This window comes from Pezoporus flaviventris, unplaced genomic scaffold, assembly GCF_033815535.1.
Source record: "Pezoporus flaviventris isolate CSIRO_AGI_PZ_B2104156 unplaced genomic scaffold, CSIRO_AGI_Pfla_v1 ptg000063l, whole genome shotgun sequence".
Lineage (NCBI taxonomy): Eukaryota > Metazoa > Chordata > Aves > Psittaciformes > Psittacidae > Pezoporus > Pezoporus flaviventris.
In genome coordinates, this window is record NW_026892611.1 from 2,923,466 (window position 1) to 2,949,359 (window position 25,894).

At 54.8% G+C, this 25,894-nt stretch overlaps 1 protein-coding gene and 1 long non-coding RNA gene across 7 annotated transcripts; both read right to left on the bottom strand.

Annotated features, from left to right (window-relative positions):
* Positions 1 to 921: 921 nt before the first annotated feature.
* Positions 922 to 25,508, bottom strand: FLOT2 (flotillin 2). 6 transcript variants are annotated; one of them, XM_061470132.1, is made up of 14 exons: positions 25,409 to 25,508; positions 24,698 to 24,821; positions 24,300 to 24,611; positions 13,182 to 13,263; positions 10,888 to 10,978; positions 4,935 to 5,058; positions 4,420 to 4,538; positions 3,865 to 3,978; positions 3,663 to 3,782; positions 3,040 to 3,254; positions 2,765 to 2,948; positions 2,480 to 2,629; positions 1,283 to 2,312; positions 922 to 1,238 (listed from the first exon to the last, which is right to left on the bottom strand). In XM_061470132.1, exons 2-13 carry the CDS (start codon positions 24,792 to 24,794, stop codon positions 2,274 to 2,276), a joined length of 1,647 nt encoding a protein of 548 aa, XP_061326116.1. In that variant the 5' UTR covers positions 24,795 to 24,821; positions 25,409 to 25,508; the 3' UTR covers positions 922 to 1,238; positions 1,283 to 2,273. The 6 variants fall into 6 exon arrangements, with proteins under 6 accessions (XP_061326116.1, XP_061326119.1, XP_061326118.1 ...); XM_061470135.1 differs by lacking the exons at positions 10,888 to 10,978; positions 24,300 to 24,611; positions 24,698 to 24,821; positions 25,409 to 25,508 and adding exons at positions 8,885 to 8,975; positions 21,161 to 21,243; XM_061470134.1 differs by lacking the exons at positions 24,300 to 24,611; positions 24,698 to 24,821; positions 25,409 to 25,508 and adding an exon at positions 21,161 to 21,230.
* Positions 18,308 to 20,270, bottom strand: LOC133277901 (uncharacterized). The gene is made up of 2 exons (XR_009746384.1): positions 19,185 to 20,270; positions 18,308 to 19,132 (listed from the first exon to the last, which is right to left on the bottom strand). It is a non-coding gene; the product is annotated as an uncharacterized LOC133277901 (long non-coding RNA).
* Positions 25,509 to 25,894: the final 386 nt, after the last annotated feature.

The window sequence follows — 25,894 nt, forward strand, 5'->3', positions numbered from 1 at the left end:
AGGACCCCAGCACATAAACCAGGACAAAGGCAAAGTGCCATGTGGGATTGTCCCCATCCCAGCCAGCCCGGGTGCCTGTGGGTACCCAAACACAGCCCTGTGCTGGAGAGCTGCACCCCATGGGGCAGAGGGGCCCCAGTGTCCCCAGGGTCTGTACCATGGAGCTGATGTGGGACCCCTGGGTGCTGCTGCAGGCCTCCCGCAGCCGTGCTCCAGGCAGTGCATGTGGCTGCAGATAAGAGCATGGGGGCTGCAGAGCTGTCCCCACCCCACCTATCTGCAGGGCCACCCTGCTGCAGGGTGCAAGGGACGGGGCCCTTTGTCCTGCCTGCGCCCCTGCTCAGAACAGGGGGGTCTTGAGGAACCCCCTTTGCCGCAGGGAGAGCAGTGGAGCAAAGTCCCCCCATGGCTGCTGTCACTGCTCCTGTGTGCAGGAAGGACAGGGACCCCCCGAGCCACCCCAGTGTCCCTCAGCACAGGGTGTATGAGCCTGGGACACGGTGGTAGCACAAGGTGGTGCCACCAGCCTGGCTGCACCAGCCCTGCTCCAAACCCTGGGGTGCTGCTGGTTGTGGGGTGCCCCCACAGTGACCAGCTCCTGGGTTGACAAAGGTGATGCTGTGGAGCTCATCACCACCTTCAACCATATGGGAGCAGGACAAGGCTCGACCCTCACCAAGAGCAGCCCCAGGCATGGGGCAACGAGCCCATGGGGACACGGTGACCTTATGGAGAGCACAAGGCCATGGGAGCTGTGGAGCAGCATGAGCTGGGACCTAACTTCCATGCACCCCTCATCCCAGTGGGACACCCATCTGCTCCAGCCCCCGTGGCGCAGCGGGTCAAGCACCAGTGCTGGGGATATGGGTGCCATGGTATGAGGGGAGATGGGTGCAGGCGGCACAAGACAGAGCCAAGGGACACGGTGACAAGGCTTTATTATCATCCAGCAGCGAGGGTGGCAGGGACACAGCCATGCACAGCACAGGCAGATAGGGCACAACGCCCGGCACACCTGCCAGCACCACCACACACAGGGGGCTGATAACACCATCCCTCCCCACCCCGATGGCAGGGAGGGGGACAGGGTGCCACCAGCCCCACAGCACCCACCTGTGACCATAGGTCACTCCTGCCAAAGGGAATGGCCAGAAAGGGGCATTGACAGGAGGTGGAGGGGACCCGAGTCCCTGCGCTCACCCTATGGCAATGTGAGGGACCCAGCACCCCACAGCTGGCTTCACACAAGGGTTTGGCAGCAGCCACACAAGGGTTTGGCAACAGCCACACAAGGGTTTGGCAACAGCCACACTGAACACAGGCATGGAAGGGACAGGGGCCAGCGCAGGGCCCTCTATGGGGCACGGACAGGGGACAACCTCTTTCACATTGTCACTCAGGGCAGCAAAGCCACTGGCCTTAAAGGCAAGGGGACTGAGCGAGGTAGGGGCTTCTGCACTGCCTGCACTGAGAACCAGCCCTGGCTGCTGGTCCCTGCCCCACTGCAGTGCCTGCCTGGTCCCCAACCTCCCTCTAACCCAGGAGCTGTGGGGAACAAGATATGGGGCGCCTGGGCACAGCCACCACAGTGGTTTCACCTCCCTCTCGGGGCACAGGGTGGCTTTGGCACAGTGCTACCTTTTGGCATTCCTGGTGCTGGGGCCTCACCAAGTCTGGCCCAGGCCAGGGCTTGGTTGGGCTCTCCCCACTCCAGATCCCAGGAGGAAACTTCCTTGAGGAAAGGCAGCATGGGCCTGGGCACCGTGATCATTGCCACCTCTGGGAAGCCAAGCCAGCACTGCAGAGGTCCCGAGACGCTCCAACAGGGAAAGCCACAGGAACAGGCTATGGGCAGAGGCCGGGGTTGGGCAGTGCCCAAGGAGGAGGACAGGGAGCCAAGAGGAGATGGGTCCTGGCTGTTCTCTTCCTCCAGCTCCGCATCCCACAGAGCCTCTGCTCCGAGGACAGAGAACAGCAAGGCACTGGGATTGCAACACCAGACAAGCTGCCAGTTGTAGCTGGGGCTTGGATCCAAACCCCAGCCTGGTACAAGAACAGGTAACTACAAAATAAATCCCCCCACCCCGAGCTTGGTAATAAAAAGAGCAGCTGATCGGACATGCAACCTTCTGGCCCTACAAAATAAGGCACCAGAGCTTCGAAATGAAACCCTGATTGTCTTTGATATAAAAGGAATTCCCACGTGTTGAAGGCAGTTGATGTCTGAGTGCATTAACAGGGAGTGATCTTCACTAGCTTTGGCTTGGCCAGCCTCATGCCTGGGCTCCGGTGGCTTTCTGGATGAGGGGAATCTGCAGGAGGGGAAAAGAAGCTGTTAGGGCTGGAAAAGGGAGAGGCAGGAAGCTCCCTGCACGCTGTGGCTGGGCAAGGAAAGGCTCCCTACGAGTCTGGAAGCTTTCAGGCAATTCCCTACGCCCTGAAGAGCTGCAGGAATTGCAGGTGCTGGTGCATGGCTCACCTTTGTGAGATCCACACCGGTGAGGGCACGCACGGAGGCAGGGATCTCGGCCAGCAGACGGTTCACCTCCGACATGGTGCTGTTGCTCTCTCCACTGAGGATAACGATCTCATCCACTTTGGAGAGGGGAGCAGCCACTTTGGCAGCGATCTGGGGAAGCAGGGTGGCATGAGCAGAGTGAAGGAGCTGCTCAGCAGCCTGCTGGGCAAAGCTCCCTACACACCACAGGAGACCTGGCCCAGCCTGGGATCTCCCCGGAGCAAGGGAATGCTGCTCCCTCCTCACCTCAGGCAGCGCATCCAGCACTAGAGCCAGCTGGGCAGCTTCTCCATACTGCTGGAGTGCTTCAGCTTTCAGCTTCATCCGCTCAGCCTCTGCCATCCCGATGGCCTCGATCACAAAAGCCTCCGCTTCCCCGATCTTCCGAATCTTTTCCGCTTCCGCCTGAGCGAGGAGGACCTGCTTCACCCTGCAAAGGGAAACACAGCCCTCCAGCAGCCCCGATCCCTGCGCTGCTTCCCTCCATCCTTCCTGCAGCCACAGGCTCAGGGCTCACTCACTTCTCGCCCTCGGCGATCTGCTGGATGCGGTAGGCTTCGGCCTCGGCCGGCCGCTTCACGGTGGCGATGAGCTCCTTCTCCATGCGGATGATCTCTTTCTCTTCCACGTCGATCTGCTTCTTGCGCTGCACCACCTCGATTTCAATCTCCTCCTGGCGGATCTTCTGCTGCTCCCGGGCGCTCTGGAGCTCGTAGGCGAGCTGGGCCTCTGCAGTCTGCACACAGAGACATGAGAGGGGTCTTGGCCATCCTCTCCTGCGCACGGACGTAAGGGCCCGTGGCAAGCACTGAAAGCAGATACATACAGCTCCTGCTCCCAAACCTCAACCCAGGGGTGGCACCCCAGTCCTTAGAGCTGCACTTGCTGTCCTTCCCTATGCACTCTTCCATAGCGTTTGAGCCCCACCAGCTCCAGGTTCAGCATGGATGACTCTCCCCATCCTTTCCTCTCCTCGTCCCACCTAACTGTTGTGAACAGAACCCAGGTTTCTCTGTTTCAACCTGGATTCCCCACCTCCAGCTCTCCTAACACGTGCAGGAAGAGGAATCTGACAAGTCCCAGAGATACCAATACCACGAGGAACGAGGCAGGGATCAGCAGTGTGCTGTCAGACACCTCTCACCTTAATGTTGACCTCCTCACTGAAGGCAGCTTTCTGCAATTCAAAAGCCCGTCTGGACTCTGCTATTTTGGTATCTGCCATGAACTTGACATCCAGCATTTCCTTCTTGCACTGTGCCTCCTGCAGACAGGAAACAGAGAGCAGAGCTCAGCTGGAGCAGAAGAGGCTGCTCTAAGGAAGCCCAGCAAGGCTCTGGACTCACCCGAATGCCAGCATCTCGCTCGGCTTCTGCCACCCCAATGTCTGCATCCCTCCGGACAGCCGCAGTCTGAGTCTTCCCCAGGGAGCTCAGGTAATCCACTTTATCATAGACATCCTGGAGAGGGGGAGATAAGTCATAACCACTTCAGATGAGTGATTCAATCCTGCTCGTGTCCCGCTGAAGCTCAGAACAATCACTGGAGCAGTTAGGCCAGGGTCAGAATGAGCCATGTCAGCCTGCTGCCAAATCAAACAGGGGTGACAGGGGGAGCTGGGCTCTCCTGACATCTTCCCTCTGTCTCCCTGGCAGCTCAGTTGTCAGTGAGCTCTCTCCTCAAGCTGTGTTTACAGAGGCAGCTGATTTAACTGGGTGCTCTTTGCCATCTGCCTGGATACAGGACATGCAGCGGCGGCTGTCATGGAAACACCCGGAGGGCTGGAGCCGGCTGTAAGCTGGAGTCTGTCACCTCACTGCAGCAGAGAAGCCAGGGCCAGGCTCTGCTCTGCTGCTCCTACAGCTCTGCCCCATAGCACAGCACCCTGCACCTGAGCATACCTTGATGGTGAAGCTCAGGATCTCGATCCCCATGCGACCCACGTCGGGAGCTGCCACCTCCCGCACCAGCTTGGCAAACTGATCCCTGTCCTGGTAGATCTGCTCCACTGTCAGGGTACCTGCAGAGGGGAGGAAGGTGAAGTGCTTTATTTGGAACAGGTAACACACAACAACATGGGTCTAAGCTCAGCAACATCCCTGCTGTCCCTAATCTCCTCAGGTCTGGGCGCCAGGGTGTGCACCAACATCTCAGTGTCACAGCACAACCACCAGACACATGTGCCACCTGGATCCCATGGGGACTCAGACATCTCTGAGTGCAGGCACTGCAAACCTATTTATCACAACACCCAGGAGCTGCTGGAGGGGTGGAACCACCTCAGATGTCACCTCTGCAGAGAGCAGAGGAGGCACCCGCTGTGGGTGCTGTGGTGGCAGCGATACTGCTGGGAGCAGCCAGCAGAGAGGGGAGAAAGCTACTCAAGATGCCTTCAAGACTATGAGTCCCCTCACACCTAGGATGGAGCGCAGGTGTCCCTCCAGTGTCTGAAGGACCACGTTCTTCACATCCTGCACGTTCTTCCCCAAGAACTGCTCGCAAGCCACAGCCAGGAGCTCCTTCTCGGTCATGATCTTCACCTAGAGAAAGGAGACAAAACCAAAGGGACTGAAGGCTGCTGCTCAAAGAGGCACAGGCACCCAACAGCAGCAGCAGCAGCAGCAGAAGCAGCAGTACCACCACCAGGCTGCCCCCCTGCTACTGATGCTCCAAGGGACCATGCTGAGCTGTCACCACGGTCACCCAGGCCACCAAACCAGCCACTGCTGCTGGGGACAGCCCTGCTGCAGGCACATGCATGGGGCAGACACCTCTGCAAACCCCACTGCAGCTCAGTGTGGAGAGGTGCTCCCTGCAGCCATCTACCCCACAGCAGCAGCCATGGGGTGATGTTGGGGCAGGTCCCACCAGATGAAAACCCTACCAAAAAGCCCTGAGCTACTGCACCAACACCAGACCTAGGAGGAGAGGGCTTTCTAGTACTACCCCTGTCCAAAAGCCATTCTGTTACCTTTCTCTTCCTCCTCCTTCACTAGAATTAACTTTTCTGACACAGGAAAAGCAGGGAACAAGGAAGAGTCTCACATGCCCAAGGAGCAGCTTGGGAACAGGGGCTCCATTCGGTGTTCCCTGCAAGGAGAGATGAGATGAGATGGCCATAGTGCACTGGTTTGCCCTTCTCGTGGCTGGGAGCTCCCAAAGGCACTCTGCAGTGACCCCAGTGTGCTATGGCCAGGACCTGGCTGTCCCACTCTGCATGGTCAATGTGATAACAAACCCCAGAGGTGGGACACAACTACCCCAGCACTGCTTTCATCTCCCCGTCAAAGCCACACATAAAAGCATCCCTAAATCCAGACATCCAGGGTCTCCAGATGGTTCTGCTGGTCATGGGGCTGCTTTTGAAAGGCAAAGTGGGTTAAAAACGAGACGTGTGCTCGTGGAGCTCTACAGGACCCAGCTATGAGGAGATACAACCCACCAAAGTGGCAGCTCCTGGGGACCAGGTCCAGTTTGCACACAGGGATGTCTCTGTGGCAGCACCAGAGAAGGAAGCAGGGCCATACCAGGCACACAGCTCTGCTGGGACCTCTGGGTGCTGAGCCAGTCCCACAGCACCCTCTGATGGAGACACCTGGGCTGGGCAGCGCCTCCTGTCCCATGAGATGCTGGTGGCACCCAGCACAGTGCCCTGGCTGCTACCCGTGATGCCAGCCCGGTCCTGGCTCAGAGACCTCCTCAAAGCTGCCCTCTGATGGGTCCACAGCCTATAGACCTCATCCCTGCTCTGTTAACCTGTGAGTCCAAAATGATCCTGCAGCCTAACCTCTGGAGCCAAACAGCAGCACTGCCAGGGAGCAGGATAGCTGGGACCAGCCACCACCTCCTAAGGGAGAACCACAGGGCCAGGCCATGGTGATTTCTCGTCCCTGCACCCCAAGGCCAGCAGTGTGCTCTTCCCACACAAGGGGGAGTTGGGAGAGCTGCTCACGGAGCTGCCCCCAGTGTGGGTCCTGCACAAGGCTCATCCTGCAGCAAACAGGAGGGTTTTGCAATACCAAACCCAATCAGACTCAGCAGCAAGGTTTATGGTGTGCATGTGCCAGCAATTCCATCCTTTGTGAACTACAGATAGGATGGAGCAGGGTGTTGGTTAAGAGAGTCCCTGGGGGGCTTAACAGGAACAAGAACAATTCAGGCTCTGAATAAAGCCTGCACCAGTGAACCCTGGACGGCCTGAAGGAGCTGGGCTGAATATAGATGTCAACCTACAAAGCCAAAGGGTGCACAAAACAAGCCAGAGCTGAGCAATCTGCGCTCAGCTTGTTGCCTCTTTCAGACAGGGCACTGCGACACCGGGGGCTGCTTCAAAAGTCATTCACATCAGAAAGAGTGGAGCTGGCAGGAAATCAGAGAGCTCCCATAAAGCCATCCCAATGTGGATCGATAGCGCTGCACCCAGCTCCAGGCAGCTGCAGCCACAGCGAGGGCTGGGCAGGGACAATCCAATTGGCTTGAGGCTCAGGAATGGGACAGGGGGATACGAAGCCCAATGTGGCTTAAGGCAGCAGCACCCCAAGCACTCAACCAACGCAAGACAGAAGCTATTGGCGTGTCCTCATTACACCAAGACAAGGACAGCATCCTTATGCACATTAAGCCCTTTATTAATACAACAACCACTCTTAAAGGTGGTAAAGGTCTCTAGGAATCATTTCTTGGCTTTTTTTCCTTTCTTGCACAAGCCCTTGAAAGAAAAAAGGTTTACTTCAAAAGTACTTCTGCAGAATCAAGGTAACCTCCGCCATGCACAGCCCCAGCTGCCTCAAACCTGCTTTCAGCAGGGCAAATCCTTGCAGCTCACAAGCCTAAACCTTTAATAATAATTGAGAGTGAAAGAAAAGAACAGTGAGAAGAGAGAATAACATCACTGAGCTGGATTGGGAGCTGCAGTTTTAAATCAAGGCACCCAGTCATCCAGCCTGCTGTTACCATGTACCAGCCTAGACCATTCTGTAGGCAATGGAAGGATGTCCCCAAACTGGGTCAAAAAGGGGTGCTGGCTTCAGAGAAATACCTTTTCCAAATAGAGAAGGAAAAGCCTACACATTTGTGAGATGTGTGTGAGGGGGAACATGGGTGCAGGCATTTTGCCAACCATGCAAAGACTGCTGTGGTTATGTGATACAAATATGGATATGGAATATATATATGGATATAAAGAACTGAAAAGGGAAAACCAGGATGCTGATTCACATCACTGGAGCCAGGATGAGGCCAAGATGCTGGCTCCTGTGCATGTAGCTCCTCCCCAAGAGCAGCAGGGTGATGGGCACTCCACTGTTGAGTCATGGTCCTGCCCAGCCCTTCTGCTGTGTGTGTGAATTCAGAATCCACTCCTGGCTGGATCCCATCCTCCCTTACAGACACAGCCCCTCTGCAATGTCAGGTCAGAGCAAACCAATGAACCTGGGCTGGAATGCGCTGGGTGGAGTGTGTCAAGAGCTTGGTTTTAAAAGGGCTGCATCAGCCATGGTGCTCTCCCTTGGGGGGGCTTTAGATGCACATGGGACATCACTGCATCACTGCTCACCTCAAGGAACGTGGCAGTCACCTCTCATGCAACAACAGACCTGGACATGCCTCGGACATACGGTGACCACAGCCTTGTGTGCACTGAGAACCACTCTCTTGGGTTTCTTACACCCAGAATGAGCTGTCAGGAGCAATTCTCAATCAAAGCATCCAACTGCCTGTTTGGGGAGTCAGGTTCTGTCAAAAGCTAACAACGTTTTCCTGACAGCATCCTCCCCAAGGCAGGACCTGGACACGAGACCCTGGATGAGGACTTAGCTCAGAGTCTAAGGAACTTACTTGTTTGTGTGCTATCACAAGCAGCAAGGAAGAAGGCTTGAGAGAATCAAAATTCAACTAAAGCCAGCAATTTTACACACAAATTTTAGTGCCTGGAGGGATTAAGCTCTTTTTTAAGCTTTAACTCACCGTGAAGAATTACGAGGTCCACATGCTAATAATAATAATCCAAAGCAACATAATGCTCAATACTACCTCAGGAGTGAGTGGCTCAGTCCTGCAGGGTCACACACAGCTCCACGGGCACCACACTACATCAGCATTTCACACACAGGTCAAGCCACCCACAAACAGCTCATTTGCCACGTGGACAAATGAGACTGGGGAAAAAGAGGAATGATTTTTGGGAAGAGGAGGACAGATCACAACTCCCTTCACAACATGGGACGTGTCTGAACCAACAAGGACAGTGTGTACACGGATTTCAGAGCAGTCGGCTTCTGTTCCTGGACAAGAGCCACCTCTTAAGGAGGAAAACAAGATGTACTTTAGAGACATGCATTCCTGAAATGATGGTTGGAGTTACTGTACCTGTGCCACACCTGTGACAGTTAAAGCTACCCCCTCCGCCGTCTCTACGTCCTCACACCTGGGCTGTAACGTCATTATCTCTAGGGAAATCCTGCCAAAAAACGCAAGATATTTGCACGTTTCCAGGTTACACCCACTCAGCTCTTCCCTTTGCACCTCCTGCCCCGGGCGACTTGCTGCACTCATCACAGGTAATGTAAGACAGGCCCAGAATGCAGCCGAGAGGCTCCACCTGTGACTGGAGACAGACACTTTGGTCAAGAAATAGATTTTCAGATAATGCTTAAAGCAATTCATCAGCAGAGGAAGGCTGGGAGCCAGGCTACAAATGATACCATGACCCTTTCCCTTCTGCTGGGCTAGAAGGAGACCAGAAGCTGGCAGCTTTGGGACCACAAAGGGCCTCCCACCAGAGGCTCATTGCGCTGCGCTGCCCCGGTGCTCTCGCTGGCTGCTGTCACTGGTTTAAAAGCACAGCATGGACCTGGGGTGCTCCTGCCCCATGGTGCCACCCCCATGGAGTGCAGGGCATGGCAAAACCTGGTGTTGATGCTGCAAGAAGCAGCCCTGCCTTTGCCCTCACTGGGTCAGCATTAACACAGACCTACCTCCTGATCTGGTTCACCTCTCCTGATACTCTTCCTATGTCCCGTGATCCAAAGGCAGACAGAAGTGAGTCTCCAGCTCTTTAGGGCCGTGCCTATGTAGTATCAGGCATCCAGGAACAGATCAATCATAGAATCATGGAATGGTTTGGGTCTGAAGAAACTTCAAAGCTCATCCAGTTCCAACTCCCCTTCTATGAGCAGGGACACATTCCACTAGATCAGGCTGCACATCCTGCAGCTCCAGGGCTTTCTCAGTCACTCAAGGTGAGCTCAAGTTACTTTGGCCAGACCTGGCAATCTGCAGGTCATGGTTTGGTGAAACAAGAGACATGCTGCTTGGCCACGGCAGGTTCTGCTGCAGGAAGCAAAGCCTGGCTCTCCCATCAACCCTAACAAGCCGGGAAGGGACTGGGAGTCAGGACAAGGAGCCACAGGACAGAGAACTTGTGTCAGCGAACATTAGGTCAAACCTCTGAACCATGAAGGGGCTGCACTGCGCCGCTGTGTGCACACTGAGTCGCTGCAGGATTGGCTGCAAGTGCTGAAATCTATCTCTGCAAGTTCATACCTGCCTTGGCCAGTGTCCTAATGAAACTGGCACATGAGCTGGGAGCTGATAAAGCAGATCCCACTGTCCAGGATGCACAGAGGCATTTTCTGCATTCACAGCTTTAATCAGCTAGTGCAGGATTTTAACCTTCTGAACACCTAACCTACACTTTGAGTTTAATTGACTGTGCTGCTCGTTAGCCAGCAAGTCACAGGGATGCTTGGTAATTACTGTTACACCGGTTCCTAACCGCTCACAGTGTAAATGTCAGTCCTGTGTGCTGCAACTCATCCAAGGTCTCTATGCTGTACTTTCAAACGTGACAATATCCAGACCAGGCACTGTCTCCGTGTAGAGGGAGTAGGGCTGAGTGGAAACCCATATTCAAAACTGCAGAGCCAGGTACAGTTGTCATTTGCCCATATGTGTACAGGATTCCTTTTGAAATGGCACAAAACCTGCCCCAAATCCAGTCTGGCCTGCTTGTGGCTCCACACAAAAGCAATACCCTTCTGCTCTCCACCAAGCACACAGTGGAAACAGTGCTGTCAAGTGAAGGGTTACAGCTGGGGCGAATGTCTGCAGCATTATCAGAAGAAGCCAGTACAGCAATGCTGGATTTGGGATTTGCCAAGTGTGCATCTGTCTGCATTACCTATAAGCCATGGAGTGCGCCCCAGGGCAAGTGCCAGAGGAGGGGAAGGAGAGGTGGGTATTGAGATTTCAATTGTCCCATTAGAAAACCATTAGTTTCTATGTTATCCTGCTGCTGCTGCTGCTGTTGCTGCTGCTCAGAACAGAGGGATAAAGTCAGACACAGTGTTAGGAAGCTGGTGGATTATTACCTGTGCAACCCCTGTTACGTACAGTGGGACCCCCTCCGACGTCTCAATATTCTCACAGCGACAGAGGATGGTCATAACCTCCAAAGACAGTCTGAGCAGCGAGGAATAAGGGTAGGACAGCAAATATACAAAGCAGTTATCAGAGAGTAAGACACTCATTGAAAAGGACAAGACGAGACTTTCAGGTTTCAGCTTCTCCCTGGTCAGTTTGCTTTTCTCCCACCTATTTCTCCCAGGGCTTCATTAACACTGGGCCAGACCGGCTCCCTTCATCACAGCTTCTTTTGATGAGGTTGAAGGGGCTCATCTCAACCCTGTGCGCCACAAGTCACTGCAGATGAAACTGAACGATGTATCCCACCTGGACTGACATCCTGCAGGAATTCTCTGCTGGAAGCAATCTTCACACACAGAAAATTCCCTCCTGTAATGATTCAGATGCTTCTATGCCAACATTTAAGAGGGGACAGGGAAGTTTTAAATGCTAGGGGCCTGGATACCCACCCCTGGCTCAAGCATTGAGGAGAAGAGAGTGCTTCCAAATGCTGTCCTGAGAAGATGAATAACGCCACTTGGCTCCCCCAAAGGCATGCAAGACCGTGCTGCCTCCCTCTCTGCTTTTCTTCCTGACCCTTAAACAAGGACAGGACTTTTCCTTTCCTTTTCTTCCCCAGTCCTCAAGGTTGCAGCAGGATAAGAGCCCAGCACCCTGCCAGCTCTAACTGTTCCTTTTGTTCCCAGGTTAGTGCTACCTGGCGGGATGCCGCTGACAGGAACACAATTGCTGCTGCCTCTCTTGCTTTCAGCACTGGCAGCCCCAGAAAAGATGTCCTAATTTCAGGGGAGGAAATCTGCCTCACTCTTCATGTTAATGCAGCAGGCTCCATCCGTGGCACGGCTCATTTGGGAAAGGTTCTGTTTTCCAAAGGAGAACTAAGCCCCGTATCCCATGGTGTGAATCAGAGGATAGATTTTAAAGTCAAAGATTTGTGTGGGTGCTGGAATTGCTGCCAAGAGCCCCGTTGGCTAAATAATGCACAGACCTCTATCATATGACAGCTCACTCCTGGCAAGCAGCTCTTGGCCCTGCACTCAGCCTTTGCTTAACTTAATAAGTGAGCCTCCTGAATACATCTGCTATGCCCTGCACACGGCAGGTCAAGGTCCTGCACTGTCCTCTGCGCTTCTCACGCAAGAGGAGGAGCTGGAACCACTCATTTAAATCAATGGTTCTCCCACGAGATACCCCACAGAAGTTTGGGAATGAAGCTTGTCCGGATCAAATGGAATTATTAAGGACTGAACCCACAGGTTGGGCCTTTCCTTCCCCTCCTGCCTCATATGAGCACCTCTGGAGAGCTCAGGCTAAAACGTGTGGTGTTAGCTGAGACCTCTTCATGCTCTCATAGCAACCCTGAGTATGAGCAGTCTGGAGAGGACCTGGGAGCTGCCACCAGTCAGTCAGCAGCAGCAGCCAGGACCCCTTTGCACAAGGCAAAGCTGCCTGCTTCGAGGTGAAGAGCAGCTACAGCAGTGTATCATCTGCAGAGCAAGGGCAGAACGTGCTCACTTAGTCTGCTGGTGGCAACAGGTGAACAGGGAGAAGAGGTGGCAAGATCAGGCAGTAAGGGTTAACTCTGACCATCACTCAGTGCAAAACCCAAAAGTCTCATCATTATCTTTTTCCCTGCTATTTTTTTTTTACACAGATGGAGGAAACCTGCATCAGTGAGCATGGGGGAGGTGTTGAGAGCAACACTCCCACCGATCCTAAAGACAAAGAGCTGTATGAGCAGGACAGCAGCATTATCAAAGCATGTTAGTTCAGAGACCAGTGCAGGAAGAAGCAGCAAGCAAAAACCACGACTGAGGAAAGGCAGAGAAAGGAAATCCCATGGTTTTAAATAGGAACACACTCTGCTCCCAAGGTGAGAGCAGTCAGCACATTGCTAGGAACAGAGCCTGGAGGAGCAGGAAGGGGCACTAGCCACTGCATGAGACAAGCTCTGGTGAGCTCAGGGATGAGCCAGCCCAGTGCTTTGCTGCCCAGCACCTCTGTGAGAGCCTGGAGCACAGCAGAGGAGAGCAGGGCTCCTCTCTTCCTTAGCACCAGCACAGGATGGAACACACTGACCAGCCAGGCTGCAGCCCTCTCAACTTGGTGGAGTTTCTGTAAATAAACAACTGGGTTTGAGGAGAGGTCCCATGTTCCTAAAAATACTGCTGACTGCCCCACTGGGATGGCTTTGCTGAATTCCTACTCCAAAACCACAAAGAACAGGGGGGGTCCTTACCTTTGGGTGTCAGTAATGCACCACCAAGCCCAGGCCCAGCCTCCGTACACGTACTGCTTGACATCAGAGCCGCAACAGCCACCTGCAGCACAGCAGAGATGTAGGGATGACACACACCAACCTGAGTCACGAGCACAACTTCAAACAAGCCTTGGGGTGATGGGGAAAGGGCATCCTGGGGAGGGGTCATTGGTTCCTCCAGCCCCTTGGAGCACAGGAAGCACCAGTGCTGCCAAGCCAAGCTCTGCAGCATGACCCAGACAAATCCAAGCATGCCTGCAGGATCTGATGAATAATGAACACAGAAAACTCTTTCCAAGATCCACAGCAGCCCTGGAACACCCTTGGTCAGCCATAATGCAGCTGGCTACCGGGAACAAAACACTCTTCCTCACCCTCATGGGCCTCACACAGCAGTTTTCCAAAGGCAACCTGTGGTTTTTTAGAGTTGTCTTGTAAAAGTGGGAAACTGTGATAATTCAGTGGGAAATAACATACAAAGAGTGACTGGATTTCAAACCAGGATTTTATTTAAGTTTTGTTTAGCAGTTTAAGCACTTTTAGCAAAGACAGTTCATGCTTCAGTATTTTTAACCGTGATGCACCAGCTCTGTTATGGAAAGCCAAGCAGGAAATCCATCTCCTTTCCCTTGCACCCTTTAATCCACCCAAAAGCTAGCAGGTCACTGTTGGAGGAGGGACGAACCTTGGAGCTCCCCCAGAACATCTCCTAGTTTGGGCTCATGCAATACTACAGTGCCTGGAGCTGTGATGGCCCATCACAGAGCTGGCTATGCCCAGATTTAGGTCAGCTTCCAGAACTCCTTTGATGCATTTAAGATTTGACCCCAGAGAAGCCAGAAGATTCTCACATCTTTGATCCAAGGAATGAGCCCCCTCTTACCTTTCAAGGAGCACCCTGCCACGACCAGCCCCAGGTTTAATGCTTGGCAAGAGAGGAGCTCTGCAGCGCCCTGGCTTGGACCAGGGCTGTGAGCTGCCTTCTCCCAGGCAGATGAACCCAGCAGTCCCTCCCTAGCCTGTCATCCATAACCATACTTATTACAGCAGCACCCCAGGGCACCAGCAAGGCGAGCACTGCACCAATAGAGCAGCAGCTTCAGCCCTGGGGGATGTATCTACGCAGGCAAGACAGAGCCAGAGCTGGCACACAGGGAAAACAGCACAGCTGGAACGCCGTGGGAGGGGAAAGGGAGAACTATGAGACCAGCAGACAGCTCTTTCAAGCTGCAATAGGTCAAAATGAAGAAGCAAAGGCAGCACACATCCAGGCCAGTGTGCTGGCAGAGCTCTCTGGACCACAGGAGAGGCCTTCTGTCTGTCCCATCCTAAAGCGTTTGGCCATCTTCTGCTCTCAGCTAAAGGTACCACCTGCTTCACTGGCTTCCATGCAGTGGTTGATAAACCATAAGCAACAGCCTCGTCTCCAATTCTTCACCATCCAATATCAGTAGCAAGTAAACACAAATGGAGATGGGTTTACACACCTCTCAGGTCTCCTGTGCTCCACAGCCCTGAGGAACATTCTCCTGCCACCTCCAAGGCAACCTCTTGATAGCTTCTTCAGCCTCTGGATAGCTTCTTCCTGTAGCTGGAAGGCTATTTCAGCCAGGCAAGCAGTTACAGAAGCTGATGATACAACATCCTGCAGCATTTCAACTGCAACGCCTCTTAACTTTTCCTGGAGGACGTCAGCCCAGTTAGCTCAGCCTTTTAGCCAGGCCCTTGTTTTCCAAGAACAGGAAGGGAGGTGTTCCTGGCAGCTGGGAAAAGCAGCTCCACATGGAAAGGTATTTGATTGCAGAAGGTCTATGTGGCCTTTACCAAACCTCTGGTAATTGCTTCATAATAATGTTCTGAGAAAACCCTGCACCCTCAACCCACTGTTCACAAGAACGTTCCTCCCCACACATATGTTTCTTCCCTTCCGCAGGAAATACCTTTGGCATCACACCCAAAGCGAGCCCCCTGTTTGCTTCCTAACGCTGCTCCACAGCAGTTTACTAAGCTAGATTATATGTCAAAAAGTGTTCAAAGCATAAGGAAAAGAGGGAAAAATCAAGACATTAAACAGGAGCAGGATGCCAGCTGGTTGCTTTCATGCAGGCTGGACGTCTGAGCGCAGCAGAGCTCTGTCCTGGTAACACAAGTCGGATGAGCCGAACGCTCATTTTCCATTGCAGTCCCGCAGTCTCTTTCCCAAGTCTCAAAGAGCAAGTGAAAAAGGAACCAACAAAGCGAAATCTTTGCAAGGCTTAAGAATAACCCCTCTTGCACAATGAGATTTGGCAGAGAAATTGCCTTTTCCGGCTATAATACACCCACTGTTCCAGCAGCCCGGGTCTCACAGTCGCTTGGCCATCGCTTCCACAAACATCCACTGCCTCTTCCGGGGCAGTGTGCAGCAGCCAGGCACACTACAAACACAGGATTCATCACCAGGAAGCTGCCATCCAGCCTGGCCTCTTCCCAAATGAAGGGGTCCCGTGTTCAAGCAAGAATTCCCAGAGGCAGGAGAAAGCACGTTGTCTGTTTGGGTTTGGTGGGGTTTTGTAATGAGATGAGATTCATCGCTTGGGAGTTCGGAGATAAATGGAGCTCTCAGCAGACACAGGAAGCTGCTGCCCTGATGGATGGCATGCAAGGAAGAACAGCAGCCCCAGCAGGGACACAGGGCACGAAACAGCAAAGCTGGGACAATGGGAGGCTGGGAACAAACTCAGTTTGCTCTCCCAAGGTAACTGGAGGCAATGAGCTTGTATTCTGGCAGGAACTGGTGAGTGTTCAGAAATCAGGTCATGGTAAGCAGGCTGCTATGATAGCTTGATAATGATATTCCTTCCCTGAGACTGCCACAGGCTGCAGACAAGAACAAAGCAGACACCATCACCCTCACCTGCACAGACAGAGCTGCCATCTCCTCACCTCGGTTCAGGGCAATCTGTGCTGGAGTCTCCTCCTCCAGGAGGACCCATCACCAAAACAGGGAATAAACAGCTCGGTCCAGTGGGACAGAAGCCAGGTTTGTAGAGAAATGGCCCCGTGTCATGGGGTGTTAATAAACGAGTGCAGAAAGACAAGGGGGACAAAGATAACTGAAACCAGTTACTGACAAAAGACATAATGGAGATGAGAGAAAAAGCAAAGGCATAAAGAACATCATGTAATAAAGCAGGGTCTTGACTAAAGCCAGTCTGGTTCTTAGGCCCTGCTGTGCATAAAAATGAGGTTTTGTCCACATGCAGAAATGGGGCAAGGTTAACAAAAATTAATTTCAGAGAGTGCAGGGTTCTGAGTTGAATCCATAAAATCCTTGGATGGTCACTACAGCAGATGAAACGGATGCTGGCTAGCTCGCTTTGGATGTGATCTGTATCAAAATGACTGCTTAAAGGCTGGAAGTATCAATGCTCAGAGCGAGTTTAAAAACACACATTTAGTTTGATTCATCTTGTAAAGAGAAACTCACAGAAGACAAACCACAATGAAGTTACACAACAAAACCACAGAGATGCTACCCCAGAATTCCAAAGGGAAAGCTCCGAAGCTATTCTGTCTACTTCCTTCTCCTGCCATGCTTTCTGATGAGCCATCTGCAAGTCTTGGACATCTAACAGTTACCTGACAGGGGAAACCTTGAGTGCCACCACCTGCAAAAAGCTGAAGACCTACCCCCAGAGGAGAAACTACATCCCCATATGCACCAGCAACCTTGTGCTACAGACTTGAAACAAGCTGTGATGCTGCACTCTGGGCAGCAGCCACGGAGCACCACAAGCAGCAAGAAATCAACTGCAGGTGAAGATTCTTGGCCAGCCAAAATGAAGAACCTAAGGGCAGGAGCACTCAAACCTGGCAATGAGTGCCACTAGAAGTTTCCTGCATGGCTTGCCTGATGTGAGAGGTAGAAGACCCCAACCTCAACCCTCAGATGGCTCTTGCTGCTCACCACATCTTTCTGCCAGGACACAGCCTGGACCTTCTCCTTCCATTTTCTCGCTATCAACTGTTCTCACCCAAGTGTTGTTCTCCGCATTTCTCCTCGTTGAACTGCATCATATTTCTTCCAGGCCATTCCATCGCTCTGTTGAGTTTGTTTTGATTCTAATCCAGGTCTTCAAAGCTCTCAAATCCATTCCTAGCTCAGTACTGTCTGCAAATTCAATAAGCACATTCTCAATTCCATTATCCAAGCCAAAACAAGGAACATACTTGGTAAATCCTTTCAGCTGAACAGTGAGGCACTGTCAAGTTCCCTGGCAACCCTTTTCCAGGCAGTTTCATATTAATTTTACAGTATCTGAGAAACCAGTTCCTCCTTGCACTGTGGACTGTAGCTCTCTCTCAGGAATGGCTTGCAGAGCCTCAAGAAACCTTTATTTTCAGGCTTTCAACTTAAGAGAAATACCATGAAAATGGCACAGCGACACTGGCTCCAAATCAGGACCAGTTCTTGTGGGGAAAAAAGGGATGCACTAACAGGATGCAAGAGGTTAGAACAGCTCTGGAAGGGTTAAACCACCCCTGGCTGCTGGGGTGCATCAGGAAGTGTTTACACAAGAAAGGAATTAACTTCTTTTAAACTTCTTTTACTCTGACAGAGATCAGGGAGCCTCCAAGGGTGAGGCAGGAAAGCAGAGTTTGAGAGACTGGGCTGGGCTGTAGTTTGCAAGCTGAATTCTGAGAAATCACATGAAACAGGTTTTAGTAAAGGCAAGGTGCACGTCAGAGGCTTCTCCCCATCCCCTGGAGCACTGACCCACCTAATGGGGAAGTCAGGTTAGCTGGACATGGCTCATGCTCAGCAAATACAAGGAATTGTTTTCTTGTAGGCATTTACAAGCAGTGTACTTGTTTCAGTGCTCTCCCAGGAAATACAGCCAGGCTGACTGGGCAATTCCCCTGCGCTTTCTTCCTCCTTTCATACCCTGAACTAATGCTGAAAGAGCAGTTTGTTCTGACCCGGAAATACGGGTGCCAACCTTCCCCTATCACCCATCTCCAAGGGCTCACTCCAAGCTCCTCTGGCTGTTGGACCATTGCTGTGCGGTGCTGCCCCGCAACTGTCAACATTCCCAAAGGAAAATGTCCCAGCTGTAGGGATCCAGAACATATTATTTACTTAGGGTGACTGTAAGATGAACGTGGCCATTACAAATTACATCTCCTTACAGTGAGACTGCAGAAAGATCCTAGCATTGTATTTCATAATTAGCAGATTGATCCTTAGCCACAAAAGCTAGACTTCAACCCAAACCCAGCATTATGCATCCAACAAAACCTACTTAGCTGCTGGGAACATTCTGGTATCAGCATGAACAGGTACTTTGTGTATTGCCCTGAAAACTTGACTGGCTCTTGGAAGACTCAGCGATGCCAAAGCCTCCTCAGAACTTGCACCAAACCTTGATAGCAAAGTTAGGCCCACATTTTGGAGACACCATCATTGCCTCTGTAGGGTTTGTAGAGCCTGGGCTCTACATTTCGTGGACAGATTGGCTAAGAGTGAAGTTCTTAGAAGGAGATCAATATTGCTCAACCAGAAGGATGTAAGTGCCATTAGAGTGCTGACCTGTGCCTGGGAAGCAGCTTCCCAAATAAGGCTGCAAAGCTCCTGCACACACAGACATTCCCCAGGCACGGCTGGCTGCTCCTGGAGCACTGGAGGAGCCAGAATATCTTACAAGACAGTGAAAAGAAAGAACACCGTTCCCTGGAAACCCCCATGTGCCACCCCAAACTTCAAGAGGCACAGGCTGGATGTGCAATAAGGAAACTTTTCAGTGAGCTTCACGAGGTGGAGGTGCCTTCCCACAAAGTCCTTCATATAACATTCGTATGGCAAATCGAGACTGTGAGCCAGAAGCCTGCTTTTAATATTATTTGCTGTCGGTTTATTCTCACCTTCCCCTTCTCCCCCCACATCCAACCTAACAGCATGCAAGTAAATGCTGCCGCCGCCCTCCTTCCTCTCTGCTTTACCCTGGAGGGACACGGCTGAAGTTCCTGGAACTACAACTGCTTGTAGTTACACGCCTCCCACTAATGCCTTGGCATTCATTGTGTACGCACGGAGCAGCTGCAGGCCCTGCAGAGCTCCCACAACCGCTCAGCCTGCCCCTGAAGCTCGCAGCCAGTGCTCTCAGGAGACAGCAAGCGCTTGCAGACCAAGTTGGGCAGCGGCAGAGGAAAACCACGTGTGGTGGTGTGGTGGCAGCACAGAACCCAGTTCTGACCGACAGAGCCTGGCATGATTTACGCTTCCTTCCCAGAATGTGGTTGTACATCGAGGAGTGTCCCCGGCTGGCTGCTCCCAGCTGTGGGAAAGCCTAAGACTTGGAATTGTGAGCAGATGCCACAGATTCCTGCTGCCTCATCCTGCAAGCTGTGTTTTGTACACTTCAGAGCTGAACAGATGCAAAAATCCAGCTTTTTAAGGGCTGGAAGGCATCCCGGCACACCTGGAGCACGGCTTCCCTAGTCCTCCCATCTCCAGACACGGCATTTCTCCAAGCAGCACTGATTCCGATGGGGGTCTCGCTGGAGGGAAGTGCAGCACCGGCTCTAGATCCCAGCTGGGAACTGCAGAGACGTGCAGAAGACCAGGGAAAGCACAAGGAATACTGCTGCCCAAGGCAGCGCTGGGTGCGGTTTGTAACTCCTTAGAAGCAGCAGCCACAGCGAGCATCGTTGTTTCCAAAACCGCAGCCTGCTTCTGGCTTCTCCCCAGTAATTCCCGTAACAGGTTTGTTATCCGAGAGAGATGGAATGATAACAGAGCAGCCAGAAGTAAGGGCCACAGCCCGCTGGAGGCTTTGGCTCCAACACTACCACAACACAGTTTGACATGCACAGCAGAGCTGCGACGGTAGCACAGCCTTGACCTTCACATGCATTTCCGCGGGGAAGGTTAGGTCTGAATATCACAGCTCCTGCCCCAAAACTAGCTGAGTGTTGACAAAAGGATGTAACATGACTGAGGACAGTAGAATTGACCAACATCTGTAAACTAACCTGGTTATTACCTTGCACTGGGCCCAAGCCTGTGATAAAGAGTGAAGTACCCAGCTCTTGCAGCAAGCTGTTCCATCTCCTAATAGGTCATTAAATCCTGCCAAAGCGCAGCCTGGAGCTTTGTCCGAGTACTGAAGCAGCTACAGGTTGAACCAGACCTGGTGATTTCGCTACGGCTTCAATTGAACCCTAACTTAAGCAACCAGCTCTCCTGCTGATGACATTGCACACGTGTGACAGGCATCAACTGTGACCACCGCCAGCACGGAGACAGCGCCGGTAACGAGGCGGCCGCGGGACGCGATGGAGACGGGCACGGCAGGGCCAGGCGCTGCCCTGAGCTGCTCTCTCCGCCCCAGCGGGACGCTCACACCCGGCTCCGCTCCCCAGCAAAGCCCCCATGCACGGGGGAGGCTCCCGGTGCCCCAAGCCAAAGGCTGCTGGCGGGGTCCCAGAGCCCTGCGGGTGCCTCCGCCCGACATCACCCGAGCGCAGCAGCACCGGGGTGCGCCGCCAGCACCGCAACTGCGCCCCGGGGACGCGGTGCCAGAGCCGGGGGTCCCCGCTGCAGGGAGCTGCCCTCTGCCCCGCTGCACAGGGACAGCCGCAGCGGCCCCTCATGACAGGGACCCCCCCCCAGCGCCCCATCAGTCTCCCCACACAACTCCCTCAGGTACCCCCAAACACACCCCCCAAGATCCCACTCCCTCCCAGACGGGGTCCCCCATTCCCCACCAGCTCCCTGTGTCCCCCCACACCAGGGACCCTCCCCACAGCCCCCCCATGACAGGGTCACCCCCCCAGAGCACCACCCAAGCCCCCTCAGCACAGAGACCCCCAACACCCGCGCCCATGACAGGGACCCGTCCTGGCAGACCCCATTAACGCAGACCCCGATGCCCTCAGGGTCTCCCCTCTCGCCATGACACGGACCCCGGCCGTACCTGACACGACCAGCGCCTCATTGGGCCCCACCGTGTGGCAGTTGCCCATGGCGCCCACCTCCTCCTCCTCCTCCTCAGCCGCCCGCTCCCACAACCCGCCGCGCCGCTCGCCACACCCCAGCGCGGCTCCTCGCCCCTGCGCGCCGCCATGTTGGGGAGGTGAGCAGCGCCGCTGCCGCCATCTTAGGCAGGTCAGCGGCGCCGTCGCCGCCATGTTGGGGAGGTCGGCGGTGTCGCCGCCATGTTGGTGTGTGCATGGGCGGGCAGGGAGGGGCGTGTGCGGGCTGCAGGGAGTGCGTGTGTGTGTGTGTGTGTGTGTGTGTGTGCGAGGTGGGGTGTGAAGGGAAGGGGGCTCTGCGCGGCAGCATCCTTATAGGTGTGCAATGTATGGTGTGTGCACTGCAGTGATTGTAGGTGTGCAACACACTGTGTGTGCACTGCAGTGTGATTGTGGGTGTGCAATGTATGGTGTGTGCACTGCAGTGATTGTGGGTGTGCAATGTATGGTGTGTGCACTGCAGTGATTGTGGGTGTGCAATGTATGGTGTGTGCACTGCAGTGTGATTGTGGGTGTGCAATGTATGGTGTGTGCACTGCAGTGTGATTGTGGGTGTGCAATGTATGGTGTGTGCACTGCAGTGTGATTGTGGGTGTGCAATGTATGGTGTGTGCACTGCAGTGATTGTGGGTGTGCAATGTATGGTGTGTGCACTGCAGTGTGATTGTGGGTGTGCAATGTATGGTGTGTGCACTGCAGTGTGATTGTGGGTGTGCAATGTATGGTGTGTCCACTGCAGTGATTGTAGGTGTGCAACACACTGTGTGTGCACTGCAGTGTGATTGTGGGTGTGCAACACACTGTGCATCACAGTGTGATTGTAGGTGTGCAACACACAGTGCGTGCACTGCAGTGTGATTGTGGGTGTGCAAAACAGTGTGTGCATTGCAGTGTGACTGTAGGTTTGCAAAACACAGTGTGTGCATTGCAGTGTGATTGTAGGTGTGCAATGCATGGGGTGTGCATTGCAGTGTGACTGTAGGTGTGCAACACACGGGGTGTGCATTGCAGTGTGATTGTGGGTGTGCAACACACGGCATGTGCACTGCAGTGATTGTAGGTGTGCAACACACGGGGTGTGCACTGCAGTGTGATTGTAGGTGTGCAATGTATGGGGTGTGCACTGCAGTGTGACTGGGTGTGCAATGCATGGGGTGTGCATTGCAGTGTGACTGTAGGTGTGCAATGCAGGGGGTGTGCATTGCAGTGTGATTGTAGTTGTGCAAAGCACGGTGTGTGCATTGCAGTGTGACTGTAGATGTGCAACACAGTGTGTGCATTGCAGTGTCATTGTAGGTGTGCAAAGCATGGTGTGTGCATTGCAGTGTCACTGTAGGTGAGCAAGGCATAGTGTACACACCACAGCATGATTACAGGTGTGCAAAGCACAGTGTGTGCATTGCAGTGTAATTATAGAATCATAGAACAGTTAGGGTTGGAAAGGACCTTAAGATCATCTAGTTCCACCCCCCCGCCACTAAGCACTATAGGTGTGCAAGGCACAGCGTGCCCACCACAGCACGACTACGGGTGTGCAAGCCATGGTGTGTGCATTGCAGTGTGACCACAGGTGTGCCAGCTATGGTGCTTATAGGTGTGTACAGCAGGGTGTGCGCACTGCAGTGTGATCATCGGTGTGCCAGCTATGGTGATTATAGGTGTGTACAGCAGGGTGTGCGCACTGCAGCGTGACCACAGGTGTGCCAGCTATGGTGATTATAGGTGTGTACAGCAGGGTGTGCGCACTGCAGTGTGATCATCGGTGTGCCAGCTATGGTGATTATAGGTGTGTACAGCAGGGTGTGCGCACTGCAGTGTGACCACAGGGGTGCCAGCTATGGTGATTATAGGTGTGTACAGCAGGGTGTGCGCACTGCAGTGTGACCACAGGGGTGCCAGCTATGGTGATTATAGGTGTGTACAGCAGGGTGTGCGCGCTGCAGTGTGACCATCGGTGTGCCAGCTATGGTGATTATAGGTGTGTACAGCAGGGTGTGCGCACTGCAGGCTGTGCAAGGCGAGCCCCGCAGCACGTCCACGCCGTCGCAAGGCATTACCGGAGGCCGCTCCATTCACCATGGTCACGTTCAGTGCTGAGCTGCAGCAGTGCCACGCAAGGGCCTGTCCCCATCCCCATCCCCATCGCCATCGCCGTCCCCGCACAGCCCCAGCAGGCGCTGGCTGCCCTCCCGCAGCTCCCGCGCCAGGCGCTCATCCCCACCGGGCGGGCAGGGGTCCTGTGGGGCGCAGTTGCTGAAGTAGCAGCCGCTGAGGGGCTCGAGCCCATGCTGCAGGGCGCAGTGCAGCGGCGTCCGTGCACCCTCGGCCGCGTCGCGGAAGAAGAGCCGGGCCAGCGGCATCAGGAGCGGCTTCAGCCAGAGCGGAGCGTGCCGGAACAGCCCCGTGTCCACGAGCCCTGCGAGGGACGGAGCAGACGCGTCACACCCTGCACCGCGGGCCCTTTGGATGGGCAGATATAATGGGGTTTTCCCTCGGGTGCTGCCGGCGCTTGGGCAAGGCTGGTGCATGGTGGAACGGGGCACGAGGGTTTGTGCAAGAAGGGTGCGTGGGTGCGCCGTGCAAAGGGATGGACCCTGCGTAGGGACACGCCATGGAAGGGGATGCCCCTGCGCAGGGACACGCCGTGCGACGGCGTGTTTCATGGCAAGGGTGCACTGTGCAAAGGGATGTTTCATGCCAAGAGTGTGTCGTGCAAAGGGATGCACCGTGCAAAGACACAGGCCACGCAGAGGCATGTTCCATGTAGAGACACGCTGTGCAAAGGCATGTTCCATGTAAACAGGCATGCTGTGCAAAGACATTTCATGCAAAGGGACGTGCTGTGCGAAGGCACGTTTCATGCCAAGGATGCACGGTGCAAAAGGCCACCCTGCGCAAAGGAGGGCACAACATGCAAAGGGATATTCCACGCCCAGGACGCATCGTGCAAAGGGAGCCGCCAGGCAGATCACCCTCCACGCAAGATGTGTTCCACGCACTGCCATCATCCACCACGCAAGAAGCCCCCAGTGCAAACCACGCTCCAAGGGACACCCCATGCCAAGAGCACCACGTCCCTACCTGGGTGCGCAGCATAGCACGTAACGCCGGTGCCCCGCAGGCGCGCGGCCAGCTCGCGGGCGTGCAGCACGTTGGCCAGCTTGCTGTCGCAGTAGTCCTGGAAGGGACCCAGAGGCCCCGGGGCCGGGCTCCCCAGCGTGTGGAGGCGCAGGCGGGCGGCGCGGTGGGCGCTGGAGGCCACGATGACCACGCGGCTGGGTGCGCAGCTCCGCAGGCGCTCCAGCAGCAGCTCCGTCAGCAGGAAGTGCCCCAGGTGGTTCACCTGGAACGCCAGGCTGAAGCCGTCCTCCGTCGTGCCCCCGGCGCTCACCCCTGCCGAGGAGGCAATGGTGGCACATTGTGGGTGCTCTGGGGGTGCTGGAGTTGGGGGGGGGGGGGGAAGGGGGTCTATAACTCACCAGCGTTGTTGATGAGGAGGTGCAGGTGGGGTTCTTCACGCAGGAAGGCGCTGGCGAAGGCGCGTACCGAGCACAGGCTGGCCAGGTCCAGATGCATGAATCGCACATCTGGATTCCCCGTCTCCTGTGGGCACAGCACGGCCTGGGGCAGGGCTGGGGCACCATGGGGTGGGGATGGATCCCACCCAGGTGAGGGAGGGCTGCAGGGTGCTGGGGGTGCCCTGGGATGCTTGGAGATGTCCTACGGGGTTGTCCCTGGGGTGTGCCGTAAGAGTCTCCGAGGGGTGCCCATGGGTATTCTGGGGGTGCCCATGTGATGCCCAGGATGTCTAATGAGGGTGTCTCAGGAGTGCCAGGTGAATGCTATAGGGTTTCCCTTGGGGTGCCCATGTGATGCCCAGTGATGTCTAATGAGGGTGTCTCAGGAGTGCCAGGTGAATGCTATAGGGTTTCCCTTGGGGTGCCCATGTGATGCCCAGTGCTGTCTAATGAGGGTGTCTCAGGAGTGCCAGGTGAATGCTGTAGGGTTTCCCTTGGGGTGCCCATGGGAGTGTTCTGAGGGTGCCCATGTGATGCCCAGTGCTGTCTAATGAGGGTGTCTCAGGAGTGCCAGAGGAGTGCTATAGGGTTTCCCTTGGGGTGCCCATAGGGGTGTTCTGGGGGTGCCCCATGTGATGCCATGGGGGTTTCCAGGGGTGCCCCAGCTCTCACCGTGCGGATGCGGTGTGCCGCGGCCTCCCCTCTCGGGGCGCTGCGCGTCGCCAGCACGACTCGTGCCCCGCAGCGAGCCAGCTCCAGCGCCGTGGCCTCGCCGATGCCGCCGCTTCCCCCTGCGGAGCACAGCGCTGAGCGGCGGGGCCGGGTGTGCGGGGCGCTGCCCGGCGCTGCCCGCTGCTCACCGGTGACGATGGCGGTGCGGCCACGCAGCGAGGGCCGGGCGAGGGGCGGCGGGGCTCGGCGCAGCCCGCACCGGAGCAGCGCCCGCAGGCACATCCCGCTGCTGCCGGGTCCCGCCTCCAGGGGAAGGACAAGGAAGGGCAGGGAAGGAAAGGGAAGGGCGGGGAAAGAGCCGCGGCCGCGCTGCTCCTTTCGCAACCGGAGTGCAGAGACCTTTGGCCCCGGTGGAAGCACGCCCTGGGGTCAGGGCACTCTCCCGGCTGCATGAGACCCATCACCGTGGCACTGGGCTCCAGCATC

Excerpts from the sequence above, each read along its gene's own strand:
- FLOT2 (XM_061470132.1), bottom strand. The coding sequence starts at position 24,794 with ATGCATCTGGACCTGGCCAGCCTGTGCTCGGTACGCGCCTTCGCCAGC. Across the intron at positions 24,612-24,697 it reads CCTCCTCATCAACAACGCTG|GGGTGAGCGCCGGGGGCACG; the intron begins GTGAGTTATAGA and ends CCTCCTCGGCAG. Across the intron at positions 3,255-3,662 it reads GTGAGGAGGTCAACATTAAG|ACTGCAGAGGCCCAGCTCGC; the intron begins GTGAGAGGTGTC and ends CTCTGTGTGCAG.